General features: G+C 33.7%; 1 protein-coding gene across 5 annotated transcripts in view; it reads left to right on the top strand.

Annotated features, from left to right (window-relative positions):
- Positions 1-14309, top strand: part of Ccser2 (coiled-coil serine rich protein 2) — a 142368-nt gene that overhangs the window by 22657 nt on the left and 105402 nt on the right. For all 5 annotated transcript variants that reach the window (XM_005340087.4, XM_021719989.3, XM_013365085.4 and 2 more), the window contains exons 2-3: positions 7450-8899; positions 10395-10591. In XM_005340087.4, the coding sequence (XP_005340144.2) occupies positions 7489-8899; positions 10395-10591 (1608 nt within the window). In that variant the 5' untranslated portion in view covers positions 7450-7488. The remainder of the gene's footprint in view (positions 1-7449; positions 8900-10394; positions 10592-14309) is intronic.

Raw genomic sequence — 14309 nt, 5'->3', positions numbered from 1 at the left:
CAAGACATACGTAGGGCAGGGATCATGCTAAGGCAACAGTAAACAAAGCAAAGCATTACTTTTTTGTAAACAATTAGCACAAAGCAATTAGTATTTCAGCCTCAAAATTATATCAGTGAAATCAGATAGAGTTTATCAATATAGGCAGTTAAGAAGATTTGTAGGTCTATGAGATCAGGTTCAAATTAACTCAGGACAAACTTGAGTTCTTTGTGATCATTGTTATCAGATACTCCCACACAAGAACTCTTCCTTTATAACCTTTAGCTTTACTTACTTTTGGTAGGGCTGCCACAAGTAGACATCTTAAGTTGCATTAAAAACAAAAAAAAAACCCCAACAATTGTTTTTCCTTTTAAATATCCATGTAGGACTGTGCTTAGGCTATGCTTTCCTGCCAGATGTTTAAGACCAAGTTGGTCAAAACTGACCTTGTTCCTAGCTACTGTTAAAGAGTCAGCTGAGATTCCTCAGAGTTCACTCTTGGGAACATGTGTGAAGCCTCTTGGCTCCCTTAGCTTTTCTCTGCTAGTAGTGCCATCTGTCAGGGTGGGTCAGGATCTCTTACCATATGTGGCTTATTATGGAAGCTGTCAGAGACATTTCCCTCTCTAGTGACCTTTATCTTTGCATTGGTTGTGCACTGTTTGGCTTTATGATGAGCACTAGGGTTCTTTTGAGCTTTCTGATCGACAGATTGGTGACTCACGGAGTTGCAGGACCCAGAGAGGGATCTTATAGTTTTCTTGGTCCTAGCTGATGTAAAAGGACAAGAGCCAAAATGTTGGCTGCTTTTTCCTTGTTTCTTTTACTTCCTTGACTTATGTCTCCAATTTTTTAGTTTTAAACATCCAGGAGACCAGTTTCACCAGTCTTAAACTGGGAGTAACAGATTATAATTTCAATATCTGTAATTTTACACCTTTCATTTAATTGGGGTCAGTATTAATACTGGAAGTCAGCATTATGTCCTATCTGTCTTGGCTTATTATCTTAAATTAATTCAGGTTGTTTTATTAGAAGTAGTACCTCTTCAAAACAGTAATGGTTATAAAGTTTATAAGGAAAATACAAAATGAAATTAACAGGGCAAAAACATTCTGTTTGTGTAATAGCTAGACCCAAGAAAAATGATTTTTATAATCTTAAACCTGTACTTAGTTATGTATTATATGCTTTGTTTCTTTTGAGATCACAGAGTAATCTTTACAATAAAATCTATCTTTTGAAACACAATTTTAAGTGAGCTCAAGTCGAGCCTATTTTGTAGCCATTCTAACATAGAGTAAGGCAAGAGGCAGAGCCTTATTATAAGGCAGGACTCTTGGAAAAATAATACAGTACAACATTACATCTGAAACACAAATCAAACAAAGGCTAAGAAAGCTTTTAACTTTCTTTTTGTGGAAAAAGTAACAAAATACTTCCATGTTTTACAGTTTCACCTTTAAACAAATCAGGCTTTCCTTATTGTCTTCCAAAAATACATTTAAATTTCTAATCCAGTGTAAAGAGGAACACAACATTGTTTATATAACTTATTTACAATAGGTTATCTTTGTTTTTGGTACTTGGATTGAACTTAGGGGCATTCAACCACTAAGCCACATCCCTAGCCTTATTTTGTGTTTTATTTAGAGATCGGGTCTCACTGAGTTGCTCAGCACCTCACCATTGCTGAGGCTGGCTTTGAACTCATCATTCTCCTGCCTCAGCCTCCTAAGTCGCTGGGTTTACAGGCGAGCACCACCATGCCCAGCAACAACAGGTTACTTTTATCCAGCTATAAAACATCAAATGACATGAATAAGTACCTACAAAATTTGTCATTTCTGTATAAATCTGAAGAAAACTATCGCTTAACTAAATACATACATACATACATTTATTTATTTATTTATTTATTTATTTATTTGGAACTGGGAATCGAACTCAGGAGCACTTAGCCATTAAGCCACATCCCCCCAGCTCTATTTTGTATTTTATTCATTGAAGGGCCTCACTGAGTTGCTCAATGCCTCACTATTGCTGAATCTGGCTTTGAACACTCAATCCTCCTGTCTCAGCCTCCCCAACCACAGGGATTATAGGCGTGTGCCACTGTGCCTAGCCCTAGGCTTGACTTTTGAAGTACAATTTAGAATCCATGGTGTAGGGTAAAAATAATCATAGGTCTGCATGGGTTAGCAGTAATAGCAAAAATCAAAAGATAGCCTTAAATCTCTTATACATTTAGGAAACAGTATTAATAATGACCAGAAATTGACTTAGTCAAAGCAAACAGAAGTAAGTCAGGTCTTCAATGACACTATGGCCCTTCTATGTCAGATATAATGAATAAAAGAATTGCACTTATTGGTTACCTTGTCAGTAAACTTAGATAAACTTTCATTTTATAAACTTTTATATCACACTTAGACAAGGCTCAGATAGATATAGTTCTCAGATGTACACATATATCTAGTTGCATATATTTAGGGTGTCACCTATATTGTTATAACCTCAAATAATAGTTGTTTATTTTTAACCATTTACAAAGTAATCATTTAAAAGACTTTAAAACAGGTACAAATCCTAATTCCTTTTAGACTTAGTTTCCTCAAGTATGAAAGCCTAACAGATAAAAGAAAATTATATTGATAGATAAAAACAGATAAACATTTCAGACTTTTCTTCATATCAGTACATTAAAGTTCAAATAACTTTGTGGTAATTATAGCCAATTTACTCACAGAACAAAACTTTTTGAGATTTACCTTACACAAACCTTCTGCGACTTACTTAGACATCACAACTTTTTTACATCTGTAGTTTTGTCCTCTCTTTCATCTTGAATTTTACAAAAATATTACTTTACCAGACAAAATATGTTCTCATCCAGAAACATTTCTTTTATCTTCTGATTTTCCATATTGAAATATATTTCCATAACTGTAACTTTCATTTATTTTTTCTAGCCTTGGACCCTTTCTTAAATTCTGAAATAATGCTTATTAATGTTATCTGTGAATTAATTTACACAAATTTCATCCCAGGAGAGGGTTGGACAGTCCAGGATCAACCAATTCCAGGTTGCATGCAAGGGGTTGGAGCACAGGATATTTTTGAGCCTGACCTGTCTCCCTTATCATTATCACAATGCCAGTAACTGCATGTTCCCCACTGTCAGTTATACCCAGAGGCTCCTTTGGGCCTTTTTCTTACATTAGATGTATTGATATGCAGGCTTTTTCCTTGAGGATCCCTTTGCAAAGGCTGCCAGCAAAACAGGTGTTGACCTTTCTGTTTTTTCTTTTCTGGGTGCAGTAGTTTATTCTGTTAATTTCCCTGTGCATTTAGTTTGATGGGATACTGTTATGGCAAGAATTGCTTTGCCCCAGTGATGGATCTTCTCTGGCTAAGTGGTGTGTCAGATCTTAAAAGGGGGAAATGATTCCTATCCTCAGGTCATAAGCTAACAGTGCTAGAATCTACTGCCACATCCTTTGTGGCCAGCAGCAACCCCCTTCACCCCCACCCCCTGCTCTTTGCCCATTTTTCTACAGCCCAGGCAGCTTTTCTGGGAGTTCCAGGAAGCAAAAGGGGCTTTGGCAGCTACTGGGATGATCCCTCAGTCCCTCTCTTTACTCAAAGGAATAGCTCCTCTGGTTTGATCCAAGGCAAACTCAATTCATCTCCTAACTCTCCAGCAACTGGCTGTCAACAAGTTCTCCAGCCACCTTGCATCCTCAGCATGGAAGTGGGGTTACTTGGAGAGTCACGCCTAATAAAGTAAGGTGGAGCAGGAGCTGCTCTGGGGTCCCACCTGGGGTGCCAAATTTGTTACCGAAAGTCCAGTTCTTGTCCCCATGTCAGTCCAGTACAAGGACATGGTTTTGAGGAAAAGGAAAAAGAAGTTATATTTTTTTACTAGCAGAAGAGTAACACAGGGACTCCTATCCAGAGGCTGAGATTCTCTGAAACTATAATTTCAAAGCATGCACATCTTTATAAAATGTTTGATGTTTAGGTATTTTATTGTCTAATATACAGAGCAAGTTTGATGCTGGGTAATGTATACTGGTAAATCATATTTACTATGTATAATTAGTGAGTTCACAGCCTACCAATAATCCATCCATGTTAATATTCCTTATGTTTTTCTTCTCTTTCACACTTGGCTCCCAATGTCATTCTGATTGCCCATTTAATTTAGGGAACTTTGCTATATCAGGCACCATATAAACTGAAATGTTACATTGTTGAATGTTTTACAAGCACTCAGAGTTTGTAAAATGTCTGTTTGCTGTTTGAAAAGGCAGTGCAACTACTCAGGCGTTAAGTTTGCTCATTATTCATGCAGTTTGGTATCGGCATCTTTTCCTAGCTCTCTGCATTTTAATGACGTTTTGATGCCCCACAGTTATTTGAGCTTGTGTTCCTAAACTAAATGGTAATATTTGGAAGGAAAAATCTTTACAGTTTTGCTTAGGATAGCTTGGTTTAGTCAGCTTTCTCGATGCTGTGACTTAAAGACCCAACTAGCACAATTATAGAGGAAAAGTTTATTGGAGAGCTCGAAGTTTCAGAGGTTGACAGAGGCTCCATTCCTCAGGGCTCAAGGTGAGTCAGTTCATCATGGCTGGAGAGTGTGACAGGGAAGCAGCTCATATCATGGTGATCAGGAAACAGAGAGACTTTACTCGCCAGATACAAGTATATACCCCAAAGCCATTTCCCACCTAGTTCCCACCTCCTTTAGCCCACACCCTATCATCTCAATTACCACTCAGTTAATCCTAATCAGGGGATTAAATCACTGATTGGGTCAAGGCTCTCATAACCCAGTCATTTCTTTCATTGTCTCACCTATGAGCTTTTGGGGGACACCACATCTAAACCCTAACATAGCTTCTGGTTCTTTATCTGCTGGTACTCTCCCTGTTCTTTAAATTAAAAATCAGAAAGTAACACGCTTTGAATTTGCACTTAATAGCATTATTTAATGTTCATAGTGTCCTTTTGTGTCTAACTTTCACAACTTCTTTGATCTTTATCTTAGTAAAAATGAAGTTGTAACAAGAGGAGATAAAGGTCAAATGGATAAAATAATGGGTCTCTGTTTTGAACTTAGTGTGTCCTTTTTAAAACTATGAAAAATCCGGAATGAAGTTGCAGTTTACTGTGGCCAGAAGTATCCTTCTTATTTATTTAATTGACATAATCAAGCCTTTGTATTAGTTTATCCGTAGATGACAGCTAGAAAAAATAGGGGGAAAAGAGACATGGGAAATTGACTGGGTAACACAAGGTAAACAAATAACAAATCATTTAAAATTTTAATGTAGTTACCTGAATATGAAAGTAAGTTTCAGAAGTGACTAATTATGCCTGTGTAGTCACCAGCATTTTTGTTCAGTTAATTGCTCTTGGATTCAGTAGTGAATTTATGCCTATTTAAATCCCTAAAATGCAGGCAATTCATAACCTTCTGAAAAGCTATGTGAAAAACTAAATAAAGAAAGTGAGAAAGTGGTTCCTCAGATAATAAGGTAATGGATATGAAAGGAGTTTGAAAAAGTGACAGCTCTAACTATTCCACTGAAAAACTTCTTTAATTAATGCCTGGGTCCTTCAAAATCTTTCTACATCTATACATCTACTCTAACATTAGCTATCCAGTTCCTTCCTTCATTCTTTTTTTTTTTTAAATATCTTTATTTTTTTATGTGGTGCTGAGAATTGAACCCAGTGCCTCACACATACTAGGCAAGCACAATACCTCTGAGCCACAACCCCAGCTCCCTTCCTTCACTCTTATCCCTTGCTATTAGTAAGCCTCTTAGAATATTTCATTCCTTGTCATGAAGACAACCAGCATTGGCCCTGGAATCAGGTAGACTTGAACCTAAATCCTCCTTGGCAGTTTATAAACTTGTGAGTTTGGAAAAGTATGTTAGTATTTCTGAATTTTGGTTCAGCTATGTAAGATGGAATGAAATTTACCATCATATAAAGTTATAAAGATTAATAATAAGGATAAAATGCCAAGTCTGGTTCCTATCCTGTAAATGCTCAAATTTTGTGTTTCTTTTCCTTCCTTACCTAGCTATGGATTCCTTTTATAAGACAGAAAACCTATTAGCTCACTTACCTTTCTCATTACTTTGTCCCAGACAATATAATCATGCTAGGAGACATTTTGTGTAGTATAGAGTCATCTTTCTGCCCATTGCTTTTTAAAGTTAATAGATTTTTAGTTTAAACAGTTTCTTGTTTGATTGTAGTTGGTAGATTTTGACTTAAAATTTACACTCATTTGTGTATATATTCTTTTATTAATTATTGGGGGCAGGACATTCTGTTATCATTTTATCATGTTTACTAGGATGTCTATAAAAATTTACTTTTGACCTAATTAATAAAACTTTTGTACTTTGGGAACTCTAATTCTAAGGCCGGAGTTGACTTGGCATTGAGCTTTTTAAATTAAAAGTTAACAAATTAAAGGCAATGTCATAAGGTACGTTTTAAAAAATCAGTAAATGATTCAAAGGCATGTATTTTTCTTTGATTTGCATTTTTATTGTTTTTACAGAATTTAATGTAAGTATAGTGAAAAGATAGTGACCATATTGTATTTCCCTTACAGTTAGGACAAACATTTTATACTTTGCTCTCTATCTTTATGAACTTATAAGAAAGTTTCAGATTTATGAAGCAGTTGCTCAATAAAAGGACTTTGGTTGTTTCTAATTTTATGTTTTTGTATGTGTATTGAACCTTTTTGTCTTATAGTTTTGCATTATCTTTAAAATAAATCTGAGGGATTGAGATTAATAGATGGATCAACTTAATAAAGTCTTTATTCTTCTCATCCTGTCACTGACTGTAGTGTCTGTTTGTTATTGGATGAAAATTCTTTTGAGATAGTTGCTTAAAATAACAGCTGTCTCAGTCCTTACTCCCAGAAGAATTGTTTTTTTTTGAATGTTGTATCTTTATCCTTCCATGACTTAAATAATTAATTCCATTAATTATTAAAATATCCCAATTGATAAGGTCATATGTGTGACCTTTTTTTTAAAAAAAAAAACTCTATATTCTTATTTTAGAAAAAGGAGAATATAATGCAAAATGAAAAAAATTATTTTGTTTGTAATTTGAAAAATGCAGTAGAGAAGTATTTTTTTCATACACACTCGCTTGGAGATCTAATTTTATTTCTTATGGACTTTTCTATTGTTATCTATAGCTCAAGGTGATAAAAGTAATTATAAAAATGAAATAGTTTCAGCATAAAGTTATTGATTTAATTAGTATATTTAATGTTTGCTAAGAGTTCTGTAGGATTGATGAATAGCTTTTGAGTTTTTTTGCATGTAACTATTTAAGTATATTCATTTATGTGTTCATGTAATTACCCTTATTTAAACATGTTTAATCTCTCTTCTTTGTCTTTTTTTTCAGATTCTATCAAATTTTAAGGACAAATGTACCTTATAGCTCATGGAAGAAAAAACACAAATCAAGACATTTTTGGGTTCCAAATTGCCAAAGTATGGAACAAAATCTGTAAGAAATACACAGCCAATGCCAAACGGGACAGCTGTTAATTTATTAGGAACTTCCAAGAGTAGTAATGTCAAAAGTTACATAAAAAATAATGGCTCTGATTGTTCATTGTCCCATTCATTTAATTGGAGAAAAACAAATAAATACCAACTTACTGCACAAAATACTGAAGAGCCTAGCAGTTCTCAGAGTTCACTTGATAAATTAATTGATCCTGAAAAACATGCTTCCACTCAAGGAATGTTTGAAAAAAATGGGATAAAGGGAGGTTTGAAAAGTGTATCTTTATTCACATCAAAGTTGGCAAAGCCATCCACTATGTTCATGTCATCCACAGAAGAGTTAAATCAAAAGTCTTTTTCTGGACCATCTAATTTGGGTAAATTCACCAAAGGCACATTATTAGGAAGGACTTCATATTCTGCAGTCAGTGCTCCAAAATCGCAATTAAATGGATTTTATGGAAACCGATCAACTGGTAGCATGCAAAGGCCTAGAGCAAATTCCTTTGCCACCAGAAGCAGTTCTGGAGAAAGCTTAGCACAGTCCCCAGACAATATTAAATCTATTACTTGTGAAAAAATGGTAAGGTCTCAGAGTTTTTCACATTCCATTCAGAATCCATTCCTTCCACCTTCATCTATAACAAGGTCACATTCCTTCAACAGAGCTGTTGATCTTACAAAGCCTTATCAGAACCAACAGTTACCTATTAGAATGCCTCTACGATCAAATATGCTGACAAGAAATTCCCGACAATCAGAAGTACTCAATGGGAATGAACACTTGGGCTATGGATTTAATAGGCCTTATGCTGCTGGTGGAAAGAAGTTGGCTGTACCAAATGGTTCAGGTGTAACTTCCACTTTGGGTTATAGGTTGGTTCATCCCACTCTACTGAAATCTAGTCGACCTCCATTTTCTGGGACTATCGCAGTTGATAATAATAAAAATGCACCTGCTAACACTTGTGTAGAGGAAGAGTCTTCAGTTTTGGCTAAGGACAGTGTTACTAATAAGGACCAAGAGCTAATTGAAAATGAAAGTTATAGAACAGAAAACAACCAGACCATGAAGCATGATGCTAAAATTAGGTACCTGAGTGATGATGTGGATGATATTTCCTTGTCGTCTTTGTCATCTTCTGATAAGAATGATTTAAGTGAAGACTTTAGTGATGATTTTATAGATATAGAAGACTCTCATAGAACTAGAATAACTCCAGAGGAAATTTCTCTCAAAGAAAAGCATGAAAATTTACCATCAAAGGATATATTTGATTCTCCTAAGGAAAATGAAAAAACTTTCATTAAAACTGATGAATGGATCGATATAAGTGTCTCTGGTAAATATTATAATATCCTTAAATTATTTGCTTTTTAAAGATAATATAACTGATCTTACATTTAGGATTCTTTTCTTTTTTTTATTAAATTATTTATTCTAATTTGTTATAAATGATGGCAGGATGCAATTCATTTCATATTACACATATAGAGCACAATTTTTCAAGTCACTGATAGTATACAAAGTATTTTCACACCATTTGAGTCTTCATACATGTACTTAGAGTAATGATGCCTAACTCATTCCATCATCATTTCTACCTCCTTGCCCCCTCCTTTTTCCTGTGTCCCCTTTGCCCTATCTAAAGTTCCTCCATTGAAGTTGGAGAATATAATGCTAGGTGAATCAAGCCAATCCCAAAAAACCAAAGGCCGAATGTTTTCTTTGATATGAGGATGTTGACTCATAATGGTGATGTGAGGGTGGAACATGGGAGGAATGGAGGATTATTTTCTGATATATGCCAAGTTACTATCAATTTTACACAGTGATGGATCTAGATAAAACTGGAGTAGGGCAACATTTATCTTCCTTGTAACTTTTGCTACCTATCCTGTTTTTTATCCTATCTAAAACAAAATCAGTAAAAGCACTTTAACCTTTGTTCTTCTTTGCCTGTCATACACAGGCATGTTCTTACTTAGCCTAAGCAATGCTTTCCAAAGGATTTTTTTTTCCTCACTTTCCCCAAGCATTAGTACACAATTAAACAAACTCTTTATTTAGGGTAACAGATCGTTGCTTTTTTTTTTTTTTTTAGGGCAAATGAAATAATACAAATTATGTACAAATCTGTGTTTTTTTTTTAAATGCTAGGAAATTTTCTTATTTAGCAATCTTTATAGTCATACCAGAAGAGCTTTATTTTGTTTTTTAATTGAAGAATGTGGGATAGCCCCTATTAAGCATTACCTCTTATATTTGGGTATATTGGCACTAAATACTGGAGAAAGTATTTCTGTGTGTTCATATGTCCTGAAAAAAGAACAAACAAAGGGAATTACAAAGGCATGTGGGCTAAACAAGGGACTAAGTCATGCCTAGAGATGCACATAAACTCTTGGTCTCTTGTGGGTCTTACAAAAGACACTGCCAGAACAAGTTTTTTTCCTTTTAAGGAAGCTGCTCTGAGGTTAAATAATGTACACAAAGGAAGGGAGTTTCCTGGCCAGTGGTTAAAAGTAAATATCTTAGGAAATATTAAAGAATATGTAAGAAATGTTGCAGAAGTAAAAGACGATTAAATTAATTTTTTTTGTTTATTAGAAAATATTTCAGTAGGTTATTTTTAAGACTGTCTCTTTTATTTGTAATTTAGGAATTGCAAAATGATAGTAATATAGTTTGTACCTACTTTTTTGCTATTATATATTAAATATATATTAAATTCTTTTTTGCTATTATATATTAAATTCTTATATTTTTAGAGCATGAGAATAATTTTATTTTTGTGAATTAGTAACTTTTTCTCTCTCTTTTTAAATCAATTGAAGACAGGAGTGAATGTACAAAACATCCTTCTGGAACTAATTTGATTTCACCAGATACGGATTATAGAGCTGGTTCTTCATTTGAACTTTCTCCATCTGATAGCTCTGATGGAACATACATGTGGGATGAAGAGGGCTTGGAACCCATTGGAAATGTCCATCCAGTTGGCAGCTACGATTCTTCTGAAATGAATAGCATTGTATGTATGAATTTATATGCCCTTTTAGAATCTTTATTTACTTACTGCAGTGAGACTTATGACACTGACTTTTTTATTTTTAGTTTACAAATTCATTTTTCTAGTTTGTGAGACATGGGAAGTCATCAGTTAAAGTATGAAGAGTATATGACATTTGACTTAAATGTACTTATATATGAACATATTCATCATACACAAATATGTACATACTGTATTGGTCAAGCTAATCTAGACCATAGGTTCTCATGGAGGTAGAAGAAGGCAATAGTTTGTCCCATTTGGTGAGTGGAGGCCAGAAATGCTGCTTCACATCCTACAGTGTGCAGGAAAGAATTATCCAGCCTAAGACAGCAGTAAAGCTGCTGTTGAAAAATACTGGGTTAGGCTGTTCTGAGGTACTATTCAAGTACCACCTCTGTGTGGCTTAATACAATAAAAGCTTTAGTTTTTATTCTTAGAAAATGTATTATAGTTCTGAGTAGCTTGATAAGCAGGTGTCTTTAGTGATTTTAGCTGTTTTGAACTTGGGGCCCATCTTTTGAGGCTCTTTCTTGTGGCAGAGGGAAGGAGTGCTAGAAAGTCTTACTCATTTTTATTTGCTTTGTCCTACAAGTGGTACTTGGCATTTTCACTCACAGTCTATTGACCAGAACTGATTATATGGCCCCACAAAACTACTGAGAAGATAGGAAGTGTAGTTTTCCTATATGTCTGGAAGACAAGAGAACTAGGTATGGGTGAGTATTAGAAGACATACCGTGTAATTATTTATTTATTTATTTTGTGTGTGTGTGTGTGTGTGTGTGTGTGTGTGTGTGTGTGTGTGTATATATATATATATATGGTTTCAGAAACATTGTAAGTAATATGGAAAATATGCCATATGAATAAAGTGTACCTGGAGTGTTTAAAATAATTAACTGTAATTATTCAACATATAAAATATGATTTTTCCAGAAAATCAAGTGGGTAGTCTTTGTGGCTATATTATATTACAAATGGATTTTAAACAATATGATTTTCTATACTCATATAAGCCTGTGATGTGGAACAAAAAAGACATTATTACCAGAGACTTTTTAGGTTGCACAAACAGAGAGGATATGCATTTAATTTAGAAAGAGTATCTTCATCTTTTTAGAGAAAGGTTGTAAGTAAAGGTTACACTTCAGGGCCTTTTGTTCTTTTTATAATAGAATTTTTTAAAAGAATAATTGATGTAGAGATGAACATTGTGTCCAGAAGATGGCAGCAATAAGCTACTTATTACCTAATATTTTCAGAGCAACCCAGCTCATTGTTCCTGTAACAAATGATAAAGTAGCTTTCTCTGAAACAGTTCAATTTGAGAATTAGTTCTTTAGATGCATGGATTTTCTCATTGATCAGTAGGCTTGTGTATGATGGAATGGGAACAAACAAAAGTGTTCATTCTGTGTTTTGGAACAAGAAGTCACCTGTGTCTTCTCATTAAGGCGGAAGACAAGTCTGAGAAAGGATGGAGAATGAATAGAAAAGTTGGGAAGTGTGTTGGTCTCCTACTGTAATAGCAGATTCATCATTTTTGCTCAGAAGTTCTCTCAGGTTTCTGCTTTGAGTATCCTGTTTATTTTGTTAGATGTGTACCTATTTAGAATTGTTTTTTTGGTGAATTATTCTTTAAGTCATTTAGTCTTATATCTTTTCTTTCCTTGTTTATGCACTTTATCATAAGATCTTTTTTCCCTCTTAGATATTAGTATACTTTACCACTTTTACCTATGTATTTTCCTTCCTTTTAGAATCAGCCTTTTTGATACATGGCAAATACATTATTATTATTATTATTATTATTATTATTATTTTTAGTACTTGGAATTGAACCTGGGGGTGCTTTAATAACTGAGCTACATCCTCAAGTCCCCCTCTTATTTTTGAGACAGGGTCTTGTTAAGTTGTTCAGGCCAACCTTAAACTTGCAATTTTCTTGCCTTAGCCTCTTGAGTAGTAGAGATTATAGACATATGTCAATGTGCCTGGCAATAATAATAATATATTATTTAAAAAAATTTAGTTTGTCCTTTTAATTAGTAAGCTTAGTCATTTGTGTTTGCATTTATTGATGTTTTGGGACTAGATTCTACCATCTTAATATTTTTTACTTAAAGAGTATTTTTCATTTTTTTTAAAGTAGTTCAAATTAATACGTCTAACTAACATGTTCTCACTTTTCTCAGCCTGTACAATAATGTTTATTTCCAGGCCAGGTCAAGATAAGTTAATGAGTTAATGTATTATATATTTTATATATAATATTATTTTATACTGTTGTTGAGGGCATTTAGTTAGGCTGTTTCCAGTGTTTGGCTATTAGTGAATTGCACTATTGTGCATATTTTGTTGTATTTTTTTATGAACATTTATTTATTTGTGTTGGTAAAATATGTAGGAGAGGGATCTTTTGGCTATAGGGTATACTTATATATTATGTACACCTACATAGGTGTTGTTAACTTTACAAAGTGATAGTACCTGTTTACAACTCCCACAGCAGTAAATGAATATTCTGTAAATTCTACTTTCTTGTCTGCATCTCTTTGTATGTTTAATATTCTGGTGGGGATATAGTAGAGTAGTGCATTGAGATTTTGTCTTTTATATTTAATGGTAAGTACCCACTGAACACTTTCACATATATTTATTGGTCCTCAGGCTATCCTCTTGTGAAGTGCCTTGCATTGGGTTACTTATATTTTTTCTTATTAGATTGTAAAAAATTATATATATTTTTATATATTTTGGATATAAATCTTATGTATATGTAAGTACATAATATATGTATGTAAAATATGTTTTGCATATATTTTCTACTCTGTAGATTGACTTTTAGATCTAATAGTGTCTTTTGATAATAAAACTCACTAATTTTAATATTGTCCAATATATATTTCTTTTCTTAATTATTGCCATGTTTTTGAACTGTTTGTGAAATCTTTGTCTACTCTAAAGTTATGAAGGTATGTACCAACCAAGACTTTGCTTATTGATTTATATTTTACTTTTGACACTTAGGTCTATAATCTAGAAATTATTTTTGTGTGAGGTCAAGATGAATTAACTAATTGTTTTGGTACTGGGGATTGAACTCAGGGGTACTTTATCACTGAACTATATCCCAGAACTTTTTTATTTTTTATTTTAAGAAAGGGTCTTGTTAATTTGCCAGGGCTGGCCATAAACTTGAAGTCTTCCTGCCTCAGACTCCTGAGTCACTGGCATTATAGGTGTGTGCTATCATACCCATCAGTTTTATTTTTTAAAAAGCTCTTTTCCCTATTCTACTACAGGCTCATCTTTGTCATAAAATTAGTGACTATGTACATAAATATTTCTTGGCTCTTTTAGTTCATCTATCTCTTTGTCTAGCCTTGTGTCTGTACCACATTCTTTTAATTATTGTAGCTTTAAATGTTTTGATATCTGGTAGTATAAATCTTTCATCTTTTTTGTTTTCTACTATTTCCCTATGTCTTGTTAGCCTTGCATATTTTCATTTAAATATTGGAATAAACTTGTCAATTTCTGTAGAAGACCTGGAAGGATTTTGAATACATTAAATTTATAGGTCATTTTGGAGAGACTTGATAAATTTATGATGGTTTTCCAGTTCTTATAGTATATTCCACCATTTATTTGGAATTTAGAAAAATTTCTTGCTAATATTTTGTACTTTTCTGTA

Source organism: Ictidomys tridecemlineatus, chromosome 1 (assembly GCF_052094955.1).
Source record: "Ictidomys tridecemlineatus isolate mIctTri1 chromosome 1, mIctTri1.hap1, whole genome shotgun sequence".
Classification (NCBI taxonomy): Eukaryota; Metazoa; Chordata; class Mammalia; order Rodentia; family Sciuridae; genus Ictidomys; species Ictidomys tridecemlineatus.
This window is presented reverse-complemented; position numbering and strand designations above follow the sequence as displayed.